We start from the raw sequence: 20,713 nt of genomic DNA on the forward strand, positions 1-20,713 counted from the left end.
CTGAGAAGAAGGCCCATAGGCTAGATAGATCAGATCAAGAGAACCAAGAAGAATTAGAGAATGAGATGAGGGAAGAATTTAAGGAAATCACTGTTGATGAGGGTAGGAAGATTATAAGTCAGGTCAGAGTCTCGATCTTACCAGAATGGGACATAGCAGATGCAATGGCTTTTGATACAATTAGGAAGTCAAAGGGTCAACATTTCAATTAATAAGAAGAAGCAAGGTTGGCTTAAAGTGATTAGATTTTGTGGATGATTATGCAACCTTGGCAATATGGGCACTAGAGGAAGGAACTAGAAAGCCTAACATTAGTGATTTAAACCCCAAATTGATGGGAAGCGTTATTATATAAAAAGCATCTAACACATCAAGTGTAGAGGCTACAAAGTTAAATGTTGATGTTGCTAAATTAGCACATGACAGTACAAAGAGAGAAGCTTTAGAGAAGGTAGAGCTGATAAGAAAGTTTGATAAGCTTTTCAATCATTACAATGCATCTCAAAAAAGGTGTATGGAGCTGCAAATGAGAGTACAACTCTTTGAGCAGGGACAAATAAAGGTTTCCTTTCCTTCACTTACAGGGCCATCTGAGCTATTAACATCTAGGTCATCACCTATGGTCCAGGGAGGAGAAGCAATTCAACTTGATACAAGTGCTAGTATCTCTGATATGTCATTAGTCCCCTATGATGATGATGATGATGATGATGATGATGATGATGATGATGATGATGATGATGATGAGCCTGAAGCTACAAGATCAACTGAACTAAATCAGTATCAATTTTTAGAGAAGATTGTTGAATTAGAAAATAAGTTGAAAGAATCAAAACATCAATCAACCCAGGAACAAAAGGATATAGTTAGTTGAGTGCTAACTCATTTGAATGCAAAAGTTGATAGAAGGATAAATAGTGTCCATGCCTTATATTCTTTGCTATTTAATGTTATTCAAAAATTTAATGATGATAAAGAAGTGGCAATTCCTCTGTTTAAAAAATGGTTGCAAAGAGGAAATGAGCTTAGAATGATGTCCATGGCGTTTGAAGATCATGCTGAGAGACCACATGCACTTTAACCAACATATTTGTTGATAAAATCAATGCAGGAAGCCCAAATTTTGTTGGAGAATATAGAAAGAAAGGTAAGGGAATTGATGAAAAGTTTCAGTGAATTGGAACAAATTCTTTTGCCAGATATTGAAGATAAAGAATGGGTAGTCAAGACTTTACAATTTTGGAAGGAAGAGGCAGAAAGAGTCATCAGTACCCAGGTAGAAATGATATGTTAAGGGCTAAATATGGATATGCTAGAGGATAGCATGGATAAAATAATTCCCATAGGATTATTTTTTGAAACTTTTGAAAGAGAGGCAAACCAAGTAGTTGTTAAATATATCCCATATAGGGAAAAAGTTGATGAAGTCATGAGTTCTGATTGGCCATCCGATGAAGAATATAGTGCATGGAGTAGTATGTATCTGAATGATTAATAAAGGTTGTAAATAGTTTGCATAACTATTTTTTTCTTTTAGTGACAAATATTTTTGAACATGTATAACAGAAATGGCAGTAATATTCATCATGAGTTTTAAAGAGGATGGCTGCATACTTTGATTCTATGTAAGAGAAATCAGGGATGAATGTTTGTGAAACGTAATGTAGTTGTGTGTATGTTGGAATTATACACTCAAATGAGAAACTGTTAGAGATACTGTAGAGAAGCTGAGGCAAGAGAACAATAATATGAGGAATGAAATGCAAGATCTAACCATGAGGCTCTGTAAGGATATTGAAGATAGGAAGAATAATGAAGAAGACTTGACCAGGAGACTTAATGATGGAGCAAATGAAAATTTGAGACTTGGTCATGAAAATGATATGCTAAAGACAGATCGGATTCACATACAACATGATAAAAAGGAGCTTATGAGACAAGTTGGGATTTTGGAAAATGAATTGGACACTGCAAAGGAATACAAAGACAAATTCAAGAAAAGTTCAGAAAGGCTTGATGAAGCACTGAAAAGACAAAAACCTGATGGAGATATAGTTCGGCTTGGATTTGAACATGGAGAAAGTTTTGGGACTACAAACAATCAACATCACAACAAACCAGTAAGACAACCTAATGCTTATAAATTTAATGGGAAATGTTTTAATTGCAACAAGTTTGGTCATAGAGGAAATCAGTGCAGTTTTAGAAATAATCATAATACAAATTTACCCACTGGTCAATGTTCCAAATGCAATAAAGTTGGTCATAACTCAAAAAATTGTAGAATGAATGTGAAATGCTATGTTTGTGGTAGATTTGGACATTTATCTAATCAATGCAGAACACAAACTGGTGAAGGATATGGAAAATCTATTCAGAGGAATAATGTAACTTGTTATGCATGTAACAAGATTGGGCACATTGCAAAATTTTGTAGAAGCAAGACTATACCATTGAACAATAAAGGATCTAGTGAGAAGGGAAAAGAAAAAGTAAGCAAAACAAAGCAAGAATTTTCAAAACAATGGATTAAGAAAGGAGATCAAAGAGATGATGAATCTATCACTGCACCGGTAGAACAAAGTAAACCTCCACCGGTAGGAGATTCTTCATCTAACTAAAAGAAATATCCTTAGGAGGTATGGAAGCAAATTGAAAATCATGTATTCTACCCTCAGTTGATGGTAAGAAGATACATTTCTTCTTTACCAGTAGATATGTTAATATTTCACTTAACCGGCAAGCATTTAATGCAGCTGTTGGAGAAATTTTTGGTTATAAAGCATGAAAACCGTCATTTCAAATTACAAACCATCCAAGCATTCAAAGAGTGTGAATTGAGCTAAGGAATTCAAGAGGAAAAGTAGCTAAGACATTTTCAGGGCATTTCAAAGGATTTCACTTGCAGTAAAGGTATTTATTTTAGTATCATGGCTACTTCATCTTCTATACTTGAATTTATTGTAAACCCTACTGTGGTAGAAAACATTAAGTGCCCTAGACCCGTATTTAAAATCATCCCTAAAATTTTCAAGAAAGATGATTTTATCAGAGCCTTTTCTAAGATTTTGAAAGGAGTCGCTTTTACCGAAGACCCAAGAATTTATATTCACTACAACATAGAAAATTTAGGGACTGATGATTTGAAGAACATGTACAATGATGTTATTACTGATGAACAAGGTTTGGTTAAACTAGAGCATAAGATTGTAGAAGACTTAGGATTTATTGAAATTCTGAACATACCTGAATTTCTGAAAGAGGTAGTTCGTCTCGTACTAAGCAGAGTTCATGGTGAGTTTATGTGGCTAGACTCTGTTTGTAAAATAACTAAGGAAGCAATCAATGTAGTTACTGGTTTACCCTCAACCGGTGTTATGGACCTAACCAAAGCTACATCTGACAATGAATCTCTTAGGGTTAATGATATCACTGATGTAAATGTGAGATATGTGAGCATGGTATTTGGATATAGAGTGACACATGCAAATAGATTAAACTCAGTTTCTAGCTTGTGTATACATAGTGCATATGAGATGGTAAATAATAATGCTAGAATTGATATCTATGAATGGCTTAAGGATGAACTGATAGATAAGCTGAAGAAGATTAAGGGTGACAAGAAGGGAACATTTTGTTTTGGCAACCTACTTGTGTGTTTAATGCTTTGCTTCAAAAAGAAAATACCCGACATTTGTCATAATGACTTTGCATATGACATCCTGGTAGGAAGACAAATCATGGAAGCTATTACCAATATTGGTACTAACAGTGATGACATGGTAAAAGCCTATTTCAAAAACTTTCAAACCAAAATGAAGGCTAGAGAAAGGTTACCATAGAGCATTATGGATAATTATGACAAGCAAATATGTTTTGTAATCAAACGAGATGAAACATGGATGGAAGTTGTTACTCCTTAGACTATTTGGATAACAGAGATGGGAAATGAAGTTGATCTGAATATTGTAGAAGCATATGCTAAGACACTTCCTGATGCACCTAGAGAACCATCAAAAGAAATTTTTGAAAATGCTGATACTATTGAGAGTGTTGTTTTGATGCAGAAGAAAAGAAAAAGAAGAGAAAAATTCATTAGAGATGCATCCAAAATGGCTAAAAAAGTTAAGGAAAATGTAATAAACTTAAGTGGTATATCTGCTAGTGAACTGGAATGACTGGAACCGGTAGCTCATGCTTCACTGGTTGTCACTTCTTCAGATATAGATAGTGGTAAGGCAACAGATTTCAAAAGAGTTGAAAGGAAGAAGAGGAAAACCCCACCGGTACCCTCTCCTTCTCCCAAAAGAATAAGAACATTAAGGAAGAAGCAACAGGTTGTAAGGGAGCCTAAGAAAAAGTTAACTCCTAAGAAGAAATAAGAACCTAAGGCAGCGGATACCCTTATACTAGAGGAATTGATAAATGAAATAACACAAGAAGGTAATCTTAGTAATGTGAACAAATTGTTTCATTCTTACAAGGATTTTGACAAGGAGACAATAGAGGCTAGTATTATTTTGCATCTTGACATCTATAAGAAAGTTTTGATTGAAGTTGTAGATGATCTTCCAAATGACTTGTACCTAAAATTAGAGGCTAAAAGAATGTCAGTGATGGAACTAGATAAAAAGTTAAAGGTTGAAGGATTATTGGTGGTGCACCCTGTAAATTCTAAAGAGGAAATTGATGAACTGATTTTTGAAGCCAACTGATCAATTTTTGTGAGTGGACACCGGCAGGTTAGCCTAATGGTTGGGAGAGTGAAAGAAATAGCTGATGAAACTGCAGACAAATGGGACATATTTTTTGTTGAAAAGGAAAAGAAAGAAGAAAGGGGTAGATAGAAAATGGATAAGTCTTTTGCAAAGGTATATCAAAAGGATAAGGACAAAGGTAAAGGAAAAATTGGTAGTGTACCTATTATAAAGGTCAAAGATAACTTTCATCCACAAGCATAGGACACCCCACCAATAATAGCAGAAACACTGGTACATACAGATAGTCAACCAGATAAGGAGACTGAAGAAATAACACTTGATGATACTAATCTAGATTCTAAAATTCTTTTCAATATGAATGTAGATACACAAAATTTTAATATTGTTGTGGATAAAGAGACTACAAAAGTTAAGACAGCCGATGCTAAGAACATTGAGAAATCTGAGTCACCAGCACACACTGTTGACTCTCAGAACATAGAGATACCGACAAAGGCTAAGGAAACTAACACTGAGATATCAACATAAGCAGAGGTACATAATACATTGAGAAACCGGCAGAAACTATAAATAGAGAGGAAATGAATGATGGTAACAAGGAAGAAATTGTTAAGGTAATTAGGCAAGTATCTATTGAAAGGAAAGTTACTATAGAACCAAGCACATCCACATGAGAATTCAGACCTACTAATGTAAGAGATGTTCTTCTGGATTCAATAAAGAGGATAACAGATTGCAATGCCTTAGCATTTAAGGCCATTGATGACACATTGCCTATTTTGAAGACGATTCCACCAACCTATAAGATAGATCATATTGATCACTCTTTAGGCAAATTGGACACATTGTCCAAATTTTACTTCAAATGTTCTAACTATAGATAAGGTAAATGAGGAAACTGTTAAGGAAAGAGTAGATAAAGAAAAAAGGTAAATTATTTGAGAAAACTATCAAAGACTGTACTGAGCACATGGATTCCTTATTACCAGTACTTAACTCAACAATTTTGGAATATAACAAACTATATAGAGAAGCTTGCAAACCTCACCACCAGACTAAGGACATTGATGAGGACATTAAGAAAATACAGAAGGAGATAGATGACATAATAGACAACATGATAGGTCCTTTGGAACTTACCTCAGTTATTGAACAAGAAATGGTAGTTTTTGAGGAAAAGATAGAGAAACTAGAGAAAGAAAAAGAAAGGATAAAGATGAAGGCCCGAGAGCTGAAAAGAAAACTTGGTCCAAGATTGGATAGTCTTATAACTCAGTGGGTTGAGCTATCTAAAGAAAAAATTTAAGGAGAATGGTCACCTGAACAATAGATGCACTATCTGATTGGCATGATCAAGCAAACAAAAACCATTATCTTTGACAATAACAAATTCATGCAGAGCTTGAATCTAATTTTGGTGGATATCTTTCAACTTGTACTCAACCAGTTACAGGCTATGAGGTAGAATTTTTGTATTCTTTGATTCTTTTTGACATCCTTTGTCATTGATATCAAAGGGGGAGTAGTATGGAGAAAAATATATGCACAGAAGAGATCACTTGGTCAGGGGGAACACACTTATTTTGGGGATTAGTTTTTGGATTTCATTTTTGGATAACAGTTTTGGATTTTTCTCATGAATGTTTCCATCAATGCCAAAGGGGGAGATTGTTGGCATTATACACTCAAATGAGAATGGTTGATGTTGTCATTGATGGAAACCAACTAGTAAAAGGATTCTACACATTCACCGACAACACAAACATCATCTACCGGCACTGGCAAGCACATTCACTGGCATCCAGATTAAATCAGCACTTAGGCCGACTTGAGACAAAGTTTTATTTACGTGAATTATATTGTAATATAATTAATTTTTGTAAGCCGACATGATGTATTGTAAAAGATTCATATATGTATGAGATCTTATAGATCATTTTGTAATAATGACATATAGAATATGTAAGAAGGTGATATAGTGAATGCATGAAGTGGTTATGTAAAAGATAGTGAAACGTTTTTGGTTAAGGTATCTAATAGAGCTTAAACAGGTACTGAACCAAGCATTGGAGATGCTATTTTGAGTAGTACATTATCTTGGATTTAATGGTCCATATTGTAGTCAGTGAGACTCTTTCATTGAGCAGTGCACTCTAAGTTGTTGGCCTTCTTGCATGTGTAGGACCCTATTGTAAGTAATATTCATTCATATTGTCATGTGAGTAAATATTGTGGGTCACAAATCCCACCGAGGTTTTTCCCATACTGGGCTTCCTCACCAAAATATCTTGTGTTATGGTGTGCATTAATGTTATCTTTGTTATTTCTCTTTACTACACTATTACTTGTTTACCGGTACATTAATTTAGGTTACAAAGTTATAAATAAGTTCAAATGTTCCATTAACCGGTTAGACACTAATTCACCCCCCCCTCTCAGTGTCTTTGGGATTATCATTACATCTAACAGTATAATCATTCTGAGATGACAGGTGTCTCCTCTAGCCTAAAGCTTGTTTGCTCCCTTATTTTTTATAAAAGGGAATTTAGGGCTATGAGACGGTGTTTGGATTTTTGGTCCCTTGAGTGTTCCAAATTTCTGTTTCGAAATAGCAAAGTCTAGGTGAAGCAAAAAGTTGTACAAGGTTATTTTACAGAGAAAAATATAAATAGTCTTATGTCTATATTTTTGTAGGTTCTTGGAGTTATGTGTGAATTGTATTCTTATAGAGATAGCCGAGTTATTCAATAGAAATATAATTCAAACCCATTTCTCTCCATTGTATTATTCTATCATGGTTTGAATACATATTATCAAGGATTTTATCATTCATTGCACCATTGTAGTCTATGCATCTTTTGTTCATGCTTGAATAAAATTGCAGAGTGGTAGGTATATTTGCAGGGATTTTGATAAGTAGTTATGGGTTGGGGTTGTGAATATGATGTATTGCAAGGCAATATTGTCTTAAGTTTATATGTTGTTAGATAAATTCTGTCAGAAATGCATTTTATGCAATATGAATTCATGTACCCAATGAATAATGCATTGATCATAGCTAAGTGAATGCCTTGATGTTGATTTTTTTTTTTGAAATCACCACTTGTTTGCTATAACCTATTGAATATCAGAATATTTTCATTTACAAGAATGTTGTCATCTGTTTTAATCATCTCATACTCCAAACTGGTTGAGGATCACTAAATAATTTTCCATTCTTGAGCATTCTCCCTTTTTGTTGAGTCTTTATATGAGATTATCTTCTTTGTTTCATGTGTAATTTGTGAGTGTAGCGTAGAAATCACAAATTGGCATGGGGATCACCCTCCTTGGTTTTGCAGAGCCTAAAGTGCAAAAGGATCTTGTATCCTTGTTATATTTGGTCCAATTCTAAAAAATATTAACAGTTGGAAGTGGCTTTCCATAAATACTTTAGAAGAAAACAACTTGGTCTCTTGCTTGTGTCAGTGTAAACCCATTTTTGGGCACCAACAAAAAACAAAACTGGCAACTCTGCTGGGGAATGTTGGATAAAGTTGTATGGGTCTATTGTGATTTAATGGTTGAGCGTTGCTCGTGCGTCATAGGACTCAAATCTTTCCCCAACAAAATCACCATTTTTGTTGGTTCCCAGAAATAATGAGTTTACACTGCCACAGGGAAGACACCAAGCTGATTCTTCCAAATACATATGGAAAGCCACTTCCAACTATTAATATGCCTCCTAGTACTTACAAGCTTTCTACATGGATTCAAGCTTCTTGGTGAGGGTTATTGAAGTTTTGTATTTAGATAATGGTGAGAGCTTTTCATGGTAATATATTTGAAAAATCTGAAAGAGATTTAGTTCATTAAACAAAATCTTGGTTCTTTGAGGGATTTGGGATTTCTACTTAATTATGGAGAACAAATTTTGATCCTCACTATGCCTTTATCAAATTATATGCCCCATTTTGAATTCAATTACCCTCTCTCCCTCTACAGTATCGAAGTCTAGAACTAATACAAATATTGGCTAATCAAATGGGCATCTTTCTCAAGCATGATCTTAGAACATTTGGGCATATAGAGATTCCTCTTAGGGTTTGTGTACTTATAGATTTGGTTAACACATTTCCAAAATTTATTCTAATGTAATATAAATGTCGATCACATTCCTAGAATATCATTATAGTGGAGCCAAATGTTGTTGATAAAAATATTAACGATATGGGTCAACCCACATCAGAGTGTAATTCTATGAGAAATGAGGACATCAAGGTTTGTGAAGATTTGGTTTCCAATTCCAATTTTTGTTCCCTTGCCCAAAAAGAAAGATTGGGTTCTCTTCCATTATTGAGTCAAGATAATAAGGTTTCCCTTCCACTTTTTAGTGAGCATGTTCAGAGATTTTGAGGAAAACTTGATCTGTGTTGTTCTTCTCAAGTATCAAGAAACCTATACATGTTGATATTAGAGATGTTCAAAGTTTTTGGCCAGTAGTTGAAACTTAATGGTAATTTCATGGTATCATAATATTCTCATTTATAAAATGGACCATATATTTTGGGTATACAAATTAAATACAATTTAAATAATAGATGGTTAGATGTTTTCCCCTTAATCTCTCACATGATAGTCACATGATAGTAGGGATTGCAGAGGATCAGCAATAAGCTTCTAGACTACTATTATTTGATTTTGTGATGAGATGTTCATCAAGGATTACATTTAGAAAATGGAAGAGTTAGAACATCGAGTTCTCGGAGAAGAATCAAAGGATGACAAGAGAGAAGACTGATTTGAAACACCAAAGATAGAGCATATTTTAATAGATCAAGCTCTACTAATTGAATCAAAGGAGACACAAATTGAAGTTTTGATTGAGGCCTCTGAGCAAGAGCTCTCAACTACAAATTCTATTCTTTAGAATCCATTGTTAGTAAACATTAATTATTATCATAAGAAGTTCAAGGGTAAGGGTGCTAGGCCATCAAAAAGAAATAAAATGGAGGAAGAAATTAAAAGTAGGGATTCAAACAACTATAGATGATAAAATGATATAATGGAGAGGTTATTGCTTTCCATGGAAGCCGTGAAGATCATAATGTGGAATGTTATTGGCCTAAATATCCTTAACAAAAAATGCCTTATCAAGTCTGAAATTAAGTCTAGTGGGGTGGATATAGTCATGTTCCAGAAGACCAAAATTTTTAAGGTAGAGCACTCTCAACTATTCAACAAATGGAAGAAATGGAAATTCATGAAATCACCATATTTGGGAGTGTTAGGAGGTCTTTCTATTTTATGGAAATGGAAAGACATTCAGGTAAAAGAATACATGGTAATGGTAATTTAATTCAAGCCCAAGTTATCTACTATTATTTCAATTTTCAAATACTAAATATCTATGGTCCCAATTCAATAGTGAGAAAAAAGATCTTGTGGGACTCCATTTCATTAGTATTGGAAAATTCTCTTGAGGATCCATTCATCCTAGGAGGATCCATTCACCTCCTTCTTAGCATGTGGTGTGTGTGTTCAACAATAAGAAGAGTTTCTAGATTGAATAAATCTCAAGAATAAATTTTGAGAATTAATTTCAAATGTTTTAACACAAATGGACTTATCTTTCTTTGAAGAAGGGATATTTTCACTCACACAAATGATTGGTCTCTTGGGAATTTTAGGGGAAACAAAGATAACAATAATATTTAGGAATTTATTATCCCTTGAGTAAGAAGAATCTAGATATGTATTTTCTCTAATAGACTTGGGCATAGAAGGAGACACCTCTAGGAAATCACCAAGATATTGAATTCATCCTCTAAGAATGCCTTACCAAATGCATCAAAATTATAAGAAAGAGATCCCACTAAAGAAGAACCTTGGTGAGATAGGGAACATGATGCTAGAAAGGTAATTAAACAACACTAAACTACTAACATAAACTAGAAATATCAAATAATTAGGAAGTACAATAAAATAAAAATATTTTAAATACAAATAGAGAAATCTTATAGCATGAAGATTAAACCACTAAGTAGAGAAGGTGTTAGCTTCAAATTCTAGCACACCACATGAATTTTTATTTGCCAGACTATTGTTTGTATAGTCAAATTTAACAAAGATTCCAGAAAGATTCTAGAACATGTCTTTTCATTCTTCAAAAGTATTTATCACATGGACACACTTAGATGAGGAAAAATGGTTTGGTTGTAATATGGATTATCTTTATTCAAACTTATGTTTTGGTGTTTCCACCTCCATGAACAACTACCAAAAATATTGGATGAAGGATTCATAATGGAAAAAATCTCGTTTGTGGAGGAAAAACCCTATTAATAAAGATCAAATGAGCATATATACAATATAAAGATGACTAGGCAAATATAAGACAAATGAATAAGAATAGAGATAAGCAAGAGAGAGCCATGTAGCTATCACTTATCTATAAACAATAAACATGATCATCGATTAAGATAAGTCTTGTCTATTGCAAGAATGTGGGAAAAATTTGACAAGGCTTCATTGTGTGTGTGAGAGAGAGAGTTTGAGAAACCAAATGACCAAAGAGTGAAAAAAGGTGGTTTTATGAGTTTTGTTTCTTGGAACGAGTAGGATAAGACATTATCAATGTGCTTTTGTAAAGGGGCATCATTTTGAAAAGATTTGATATAGAATATGCTTATTTGAATCTCAAAATATTTTCATGATGTGTGTAAGTTCTATAAACATGTACATGTCCTTCTCCTATACAACCAAATCGAACCCAAATTAAAACCAAAAAATGCTAACACTTCCTCTTCAATATTCATGAAGTTGAAATCATGAAATCTTAATCATGAATTTTGTCATAAATGTACAGTATACAATTTTTGAAACTACAATAATAACATGGAATTTATGGAAAGAAATAAACAGAAGGGTCTTTAGAGACCAAAGTTAACTAGTTGAGGAGATCATAAAAAAAAAATGTAGAAGGAATTTTCGAACTAGTTAATATCGATGGTAAAGCCAAAATGGGTTTCTACTTTTCTTGGTGAGAAAATAAAAGAAGAAAATTTTGGAGAGATTTAAAAATACTAAAAGGAGGAATAGTTCATAAAATTAATCATAGAAAGGATATAAAATGGGTATCCCCACCAAGGGGCAAATTGAAACTTAATTTTAATAGAATGTTGAAAACCAACCCAAGGATGACTAGGGCTTGTTGTATGATTATGAATGAGGAAGGAAATTTTTTATGGGCTCTCTCTCAAAATTTGTACATTGTTACCATAAACAAAGCTAAATTGGAGAGATTGACAAGAGGAGTTTGGATTTGTATCAAAAGAGTTCTAGATCACAGATAAATTGAAGGAGACTCAATTATTTGCATTAATGTAGTTAAGACAAGAAAATTTTTAAATTGGAAAACAAAAAGTTGGACAAGAAAGATTTGACAATGCTTGGAATGGTAGAGGATTTTACCTTAACCCATGTATATCAAGAAGCTAATGGAGCAGTGGATATATTGGCTAATGATGGGGTAAGTGGGAATGGAATCAAGAAAGTGAAATCCTCTCTTTTGAGTTGTGATGGATTAAATGACATGATAAATAAAGACAATATGTACAATACATCAATAGTTGACAAACAAGACAAGGTGGGAGAAGATGGACACTCTTGTAGTAGAAAGATAAGGCATGGTAGATAGGTGATGGTGAAGAGGTACAACTATAGTGATTCTCTTAGAATGTTTTTTAGACGTGGAAAAGATTGGATAATCAGTAGAAACAATGATGTGGACTTAAGTAATATAACACTAGTATGGATGAAGGATGAAATACACATTGATTGCTCAATAAAAGGGTATGAATCATTCATCTAAGCCAAGATCAAAGACAATAAAATTTTCCTAAATGCCCTTGGAATCCATACTTTGGAAATGGGTTCAAATTGAGTCTATATATTCAACCTATTTTTTCAAATAGAGTCACATTTGAGCTAAAGCATTCATTATGGCTGAAGATGAGATTGGTGGCATCTATTGTAGGTGTCTTCAAGAAGGGATTGAACAGAAAATTAGGTGCTTCTGTAGTATTTCCTATGAGGATGTGTGGGATATTGTTACTATCATGACGAGTGAGATGACTTAGACAAGTGGACATCTACATGATGGGATAGTATATGAAATATAATTCTCCAATGTCATTCAAATTCTTTAATAGTCTCTTTCAAGAATAAGATTTTGGAGGTTCGTTATTGCAAGGAACAAATATGATGCAGTTATGAATGCCATGGATTCCATCAAGATGAAATTGGTTGTGAGAATTATCATGGGGATTTTCTATGCTACCATTATGAATAGGGGTAAGGAAGCAAAGAGAGTTATGGTGTTCTTCAAGGAAGGGATTGAAAATGGAAACCTAGAGAAATTTGCTACTCATTTGAGTAATAATGTTGACCTATTTCTCCCTATGTAGATAAACAAGATGTATGAAAGTTTCGAGGGAGTGATGTATATCAAACTACTATAACTTGCTTCTGAATTTAATATAGAAGGAGCTACCCTCACTATTAGTACTTACGTATTTAAAAAAAATTATGGATAGAAATGGCAAATGAATTAATTAAATAATTATAAATTATTAATTATTAGAGGAAAAGGATAATAAATTAATCAAATAATAAAACTATTAAATTAATAGAGGAAGTGTTAGATTTAGTAAATAATTAAAAATAACAAATTTAATCAATACATGGACTAATGAAGGTGATAACATGACAATATGAAAATGCATAACCATTTTTAGATTTCTATAGCAAATATGTTATAGAAAATCTTGGGTATTTAGTTAATATTGAAGTTTATATAATGTTGATAAGATTTATTCGAAATGAACAAGTGATTTCTTAGTAGAAGTGTGTTGAAAGTTGTGCAAGATGTCTACTCAATTTAGAGAAATATAGTTGTGATGAAGTATGCAAATTGATATACTAATGTCACCATATGATGAGATTATTTTGAAGAAGATTAGATCCAACATATATTGAAGGCTAAGATTTGAAGGTTTGAATGATATATCTTTTGTATCTCTAGCTTTTTATTGAGGTTGATACCTCATTGTCTAAGATGATGCTTACTTCTTGAATTAGGGGATAGGTGTCTCCTATGCATGTGATCTTGTAAATCTATTTGGGGATTGGTGTATCCCTCTTGGGTTGTAATTCCTATAGGTTAGCGCCTACAAAATATTGTAAGTTCTTTATTTTCTTTGTGAGGGTGGATTTCGGCAAAATCAACTATTCTCACTATTGTGTTTTCCTTCTGAGCTTTTATGTATATCTAGTGCTCTCATGTATTTATGTGTGGTTATGTTTATCATTTTCATAGCTACTTTAATGTCAAACTGAGATTCGATAGTGATATTAATGGTGTATAGAATCTGTTATATAACGGTTCACCCCCTCATAAGTATATATGCGTGTTTAATGCTTTGGTACCATGTCATATGGGTCAAAGGATTTTCTTGTCCGTCAAGAGTACTCCAAAGTATCACTTTTTTTATATTTCCCTTCAATTTCTCGAAGATTTATACCCACAATTAATTTCCCCTCAATCCGTCTACCCTCTCCATCCGCCAACTAAATGAAGACACTTGTCCTCCTCTCATCCTCCCAATGGGTCTCAACTAATTTGATATTTTCTTTGTTTTCATCAATGTTTGCTAACTCTTTTCTTTTATTTGGGTGTTGTATATGGATTATTAATCTATCCTAAGCTAACCCTAAAAAATTACTACAAACAATCAAATCACACAAAATACAAAATAATTTATTTCCAACTATATAAAATCTAGATAAAAATATATTGGCTAGCCGCCTAATGTGAAGCACTAACATAGACTTGGTTTGGTTTTCATGCCATCAAATAATGTCTCATTTGGAATCAACCACTTTGAAGAGGGTTGAGAGGATGATGCTTCCACTTTAAAGATGGTTGAAAGAGTGATATTATTGTATGCTGAAAAAAATAACTAGAAGAATAAAATAGTTTTTCAAAATAATAAATTTAATTGGTCATTTCACCCTTTTATTTATGTCAATCTTTAAGATATAACTTTATAATACTAGTTAATAGTAAAAATTATAAAAATGTGTAATTATCAACCATTGGATGAAACTTTTAAACATACTTTTACTAATTAATTGTTTTAAAGAAAACATATAACTCCAAAAATACATGTGGTGCACTCATAAATTGACCACTACAATGAATGAATGAATGTTTATAGAAATGTCTATAAGGTCAAATGCCTTATATGACAAATAGAGAACCAACAACATTAATAAGCACAAAAGTTCAAAACAAATAGACATAATTAAACTATAATGAATTAATAAATGTTTTTAAAAATGTTCATAAGATCAAATAGCTTATAAGACCAACAGATAACCAACAACATTAATAAGCACGACAATTCAAAACAAATAGACGGTTATATCTACTTGATCTCCCTTATTTTATATCATCTATTTTATGATTTGACACCTAACATAAAAAAAAACTAATTAAAAACATGTAACATTCTTGTTTTCCATTTTGTTTCCACATGCATTCACGTAGACGTGTAGATGATAGGCATATTTAACTAACCATCTTATCTTCCGCATGCATTCAGCTAATCTTCCACATGCTTTGACCACTCTAGATAAATAGGAGTTATCTGTATTTTTTTATACAGAGTTCAGATTCGACATGTTTTCACGTTTTTACTGCTTTTCTTGTTAATACGAAGCGTGTTCCATTGTAATTTGGCGCTTCGGTTCAAGCATCCATGGACGAGGAGAGTCTTAAGGTGTCTTTCATCCATAACAATGGCGGTGAAGTGTTTGCAGGGGATCTTCCCCCCATTGACGGATGGAGAGGCCTGCTCCAAGCAAGCTGGAAAGAATCAAAGAAACTATGGTACCTGGCAGGCCCTGCTATTTTCACCTCCCTCTGTCAATACTCGCTCGCAGCCATCACACAGACATTCGTCGGTCATGTCGGCGATATCGAATTAGCCGCGTTTTCCATTGCAAACTCTGTAATATCTGGCCTCTCATATGGCATCATGGTAGTACATAACCTTGAATGTGTATATATATATATTAACTGTTCTGCTTTCAAACAATAGAAGATTTGATTTTCTGTTTTCTCTTTTTCTTTTGAACAATTCTACAGTTTACAGTGTTAGCATACATAGCTTCAGGAATCAATAGAATGAATATTTTTGTTCGACGTTTCGGATGAAAACTTATGATCCATCATCAGGAAAAAGAGAACACTCCATGATCCATGATGGATGTTTATTGTTTCTCTTGTTCTTCTTTCTCCTGGTGATGGATCATGAAGTGTGATCCAAGATGTCGAGCTAAAAAAATTCACAAAGTTGATTCCTGAAACTATGTATGCTAATAAAAGATTTGAATGTTGCTATTATTTTTATCTAAAAGATTTGAATTTTGTTCTCATTATTTCAGCTTACCATTCTTCTTTCTAAAAAGAGATTTAGATTTCATTATTATTTCAGCTTATTGTTCTACTTTTGAACACTTATTATTTCAACTCACTGTTTTGTTTCAGTACAATAGATTTGAATTTTGTTCTTATTGTTTCAGCTTACTGTTCTCTTTTCCAACACTTATTATTTCAGCCCATTGTTCTCCTTTCTAACACTTAATATTTCAGTTCATTATTCTGTTTTAGCCTACGTTACGGGGAGACCCGTTTCCTACCCTCTGAGACGCGTATCCCTCTTCAGTATCGAAATGTCTCGAGAAGGTTCCCCATGCACAGGCCACTTAGATTTAATATTATAAACAATTTTAATTTCAATTTTTGTTCAGTTTTAAATTTAACGTTAAACTTTAAATTGGTGTCTCGTCTCCTATTTTTGAAACTTAGGCATACCAGTACCGGTACCAGTCTCTAGCATATCCAAGTACCCCCGTTTCCAGATAACTTTGGTTTTAGCACAATAAAGAAAATGATTACTATTCTTATTATTTCGTCTACGCTGTTCCAAATTGAATTTTATTATTATTTTAATCTAAAAGATTAGAATTTTGTTGGTCTATCTTTATATTCTTATGTATTTTTTTTTTCCAACCTATCTATTTTGTTTTCTTTTGCTATTTCTTGGTTTTCCTACTAAGTGGCATTTTATTTTATTTTCTACTTCATTACCTTTGCTTCCATTTATTGTGTTTCCTTGCTATTATATATTTGGTCTTGTTTTTGTCTTAGGTATCTTTTTCTTCTAGTTTTTTTTTTCTTTTATTGTTTTATAGTCATTATTGATATGCAACAATCTATCTTTCTACTTCTGAGCATTCTTTTATCTTCATGATAGATCACAGAATGCAACTCGAAACATTGATACAAAAAATCACACAATTAAAACCAAAAACAATAACGACAATTATCATGAATTATAAAAAATTAATAGATTTTATAAAATTTTGTTTCTTATTATTTCAGCTTACTGTTCTACTTTCTAACCATAAAATTTTTGAATGTTGCTACGGTTTCAGCTGGGAATGGGAAGCGCGTTGGAGACTCTGTGCGGGCAGGCGTTCGGAGCCAAACAGCTTAGGATGCTGGGAGTTTATATGCAACGCTCTATGGTAATATTACTGGTCACCGCCTGCCTTATGAGCACCATTTATGTGTGGTCGGCGCAGATTCTGAAGCTCATCGGTGAAGAAGAAGAGATTGCAGAAGAGGCAGGGAAATTGGCAGTGTGGATGCTGCCGCAGTTATTCGCTACTGCCATGGTTTTTCCGCTGGCAAAGTTTTTGCAGGCGCAGAGTAAGGTGTTGGTAATGGCGGTGATTGCTGGCGGAGCATTGGTCTTGCACGTGCTCTTTAGCTGGTTGCTTATCTTTAAGTGGGGATGTGGACTGTGGGGAGCGGCGGTAATGCTGGATATCTCCTGGTGGATCGTTGTTTTGGCACAGATGGCCTACATTCTCAGTGGCACCTGCAAAGAGGCCTGGGGAGGTTTCACCTGGGCAGCTTTCCGCAACCTTGGAGCTTTTGTGCGCCTTTCATTCGCATCTGGTGTGATGTTGTGGTAAGTTAGATGTGGCATCTCTATCTTTATATAGTATATTACAGTAATTTGGATAAGCATATATCTGAACTACGAGCTCTCTTCAGTTAAGCAGTTAGGTAAAGGGCATCCAGTCTGTCAAAATTCAAATCAATACTCAGGATGATGGGGACCTAACATCTTGACCTAGACCTTCCCCTCCTTTCTTTCTGTTATTGTTCTTTTCAAATCAATACTCTGTGTGATAGGGACCCACTGTCTTCACCTAGATCTTGCCCTCGTCTATTTCTATTATTGTTCTTTTCAAATCAATACTTAGAGTGATAGGGACCTACTGTCTTGACTTAGGGCTTCCCCTCCTTTCTTACTGTTATTGTTCTTGTGATAGGGACTATTTGTGTATTATTTGATAAAAGTTGAATTGTTTTCCAGATTGAATTTGTGATTAATTTTTGACATTTGTTTGTTATCTACAACAGTTTGGAGTGTTGGTATTTCAGTCTTTTGGTACTTTTGTCAGGCTACATTAAAAATGCAAAAGTTGCAATAGATGCCATTTCTATATGGTATGTATAAATCTATTATATTCATCAAATATTTATTACTTATATTTTTCATTTGCTTTATTTTAATTAAGAAAATTTCATTCGTAATGTAGTATGAATCTAATTGGATGGGAGATGATGATATCTTTGGGATTCAATGTTGCCATCAGGTATACTTTCTTGTTTCTTTTTTACATATGTTTGAGACAAATTTATCCATATTATGCACTACAAAAGAAAAACATGTTAAGGAAGTTTTTTGGATTATTTTTTGGTGTTATACGTTGCGAAATAATATATTATAAGAAATATTTCTGTATTGTTTTTCAGTGTAAGAGTTTCAAATGAATTGGGAGCTGGGCATCCAAGAGCTGCAAAATTTGCAGTAGTTACTGTTCTTACAACAATGTTGATAATAGGGTTCATTCTAATGGCTGTGATATTCATTACAAGGAATGAATTTGCAGTTGCATTTACAAGTAGTGAAGAAGTGATGAAAGTTGTTTCAAACCTTGCAACTCTACTAGCTTTTACCATGCTTTTAAATAGTGTACAACCTATTTTTGGAGGTTAGTGAGACTTCCATCATTACCTATAGTATATTATTTCTCAAATAAATAATTAACAATGACTAATTTTAAAATGATTTTTATAGGTGTGGCAGTAGGAGCAGGTTGGCAGGCTCTAGTGGCGTACATTAATTTAGCATCTTACTATATTTTTGGAGTTCCCCTTGGTTGCTTGTTGGGATACTATTTTGATATGGGAGTGAAGGTATCATTGTTTTATATCATAAACAAATATGCTATAGTATTTCTGTTTTACTTAAATGTGTTTTTACAAGATATACTTTTGAATGTGTAGGGAATTTGGATTGGTATGATTTGTGGAACTACCCTGCAGACAATTGTTCTATGTTTTATTACATTTAGGACTAAATGGAACCGAGAAGTAAGTATTTTTATATCATAAAATTTTAAACATCAACTTTTTTCTATTTAAATTTTTCAACACAAGCACGAGATTTGTAACATATTTATATATTAAATTGAAAAAAACTAAATTAATATGATTACATGTTGATGTAGGCTTCTCAAGCAATACAAAATATTAAAGAGTGGGTAGGGAGAGCATAAAGATTCAAGTTGAAACTATAAAGATCTCAACTCTTGGTTTCCAAATTTGAAGTGGCTTTTGTGCTAATCACATGGTCTTTGAGATTGGGAGTTTGTGATAACAATGGAATGGAAAATTATTATGGACATGGATTCTGATAATTCCACATTGAAGATAATGCCTATCCAAAAGTCTACTTTCATTTTATTCTCTATTAGTGATTTACTTACACCTATGATGTTAATTGTCATATTGGCTTTTACTTTGAATAGTCATGGTCTAGATTTTATTTGAAATATGAAATGCTAAATGCATTCTTTATTCTCACGTGAGGAGAAGATCTCTTTTATGAGTTTGAATCGTGAGTAAATTATTTTCCCTATTCTCTTATGCAAAGGATGCATAAGAATACACAATCTCTAATCAATGAATACATGTATGGATATAACTAACATCAACTAGATACAAATAATCTCATGCAATAATAGAAAAAAAAAATTCAACTAGATTTAAGATGTCAAAGTGCAATTACAATGATGTGAAAAGTGTATGGTATTAAGTAGTATACCTCTGTTTATAATGGATGATCCCGAACAATACATCAATAATCATATGAAAGATTTGAATATTCCCTTTCAATATCATATCACAAATCTATAGAAAGAATGCATTGTTAGAAGTGGAAACATATTTTAATTAGAGTTGTAATCATGCCCGATTTCAATGTGTGACTTAATTATTTATAATCATCTCACATGTTCAAGAGGAAAGTTAAATTACTTTATAAAGTTGTTATATATGATGAATGATAATGTAGTATTGAAAATTCAAGGAGTCCATATTTTTTTATTGCATCCCAATTTTGTCTTATATGTTCCACCGTTTAACCTTTTTATAGAACTCACCTGTAGTAATGGCCTAACAAGCATCACCTATCTATTGTTATAAGATATATTGAGTAGAAATTTGATATTTAGCATTAAAAATATCAATGAAAACCTTTGTATATATCTATTTAATTTAAGTTTGTCTTAATAAAGATTATTTATGAACTACCAATTCTCTTTGAATCCTAAACCTTGACTTTTAATTCCATAAACTATACCATTGTAAATGTATGTATTGAATGTATTCACTATTTTGTGCATGTGTTAAATTGATATATAGAAGTATCCCTCTTGTGTTAGATTCTTTAAAATGCATACATTCTTACATGTGTAAATTTATAAATTTAGTTGAACAAATTGTGCTCATTTATTTTAATTTG

At 33.0% G+C, this 20,713-nt stretch overlaps 1 protein-coding gene across 1 annotated transcript; it reads left to right on the forward strand.

Annotated features, from left to right (window-relative positions):
* Nucleotides 1–15,461: 15,461 nt before the first annotated feature.
* On the forward strand, nucleotides 15,462–19,614 carry LOC131034391 (protein DETOXIFICATION 29-like). The gene is made up of 8 exons (XM_059218639.1): nucleotides 15,462–15,805; nucleotides 17,265–17,806; nucleotides 18,265–18,351; nucleotides 18,444–18,500; nucleotides 18,661–18,899; nucleotides 18,986–19,104; nucleotides 19,195–19,281; nucleotides 19,419–19,614. Exons 1-8 carry the CDS (start codon nucleotides 15,524–15,526, stop codon nucleotides 19,464–19,466), a joined length of 1,461 nt encoding a protein of 486 aa, XP_059074622.1. The 5' UTR covers nucleotides 15,462–15,523; the 3' UTR covers nucleotides 19,467–19,614.
* The last annotated feature ends 1,099 nt before the right edge of the window (nucleotides 19,615–20,713 follow it).

Source organism: Cryptomeria japonica, chromosome 4 (assembly GCF_030272615.1).
Source record: "Cryptomeria japonica chromosome 4, Sugi_1.0, whole genome shotgun sequence".
Lineage (NCBI taxonomy): Eukaryota > Viridiplantae > Streptophyta > Pinopsida > Cupressales > Cupressaceae > Cryptomeria > Cryptomeria japonica.

What these genes read in the sequence shown, in the direction of transcription:
- LOC131034391 (XM_059218639.1), top strand. Translation starts at nt 15,524, where the DNA reads ATGGACGAGGAGAGTCTTAAGGTGTCTTTCATCCATAACAATGGCGGT. An exon ending in GCATCTGGTGTGATGTTGTG is followed by an intron (nt 17,807 to 18,264) that starts GTAAGTTAGATG and finishes TATCTACAACAG; the next exon opens with TTTGGAGTGTTGGTATTTCA. An exon ending in ATTTTGATATGGGAGTGAAG is followed by an intron (nt 19,105 to 19,194) that starts GTATCATTGTTT and finishes TTGAATGTGTAG; the next exon opens with GGAATTTGGATTGGTATGAT.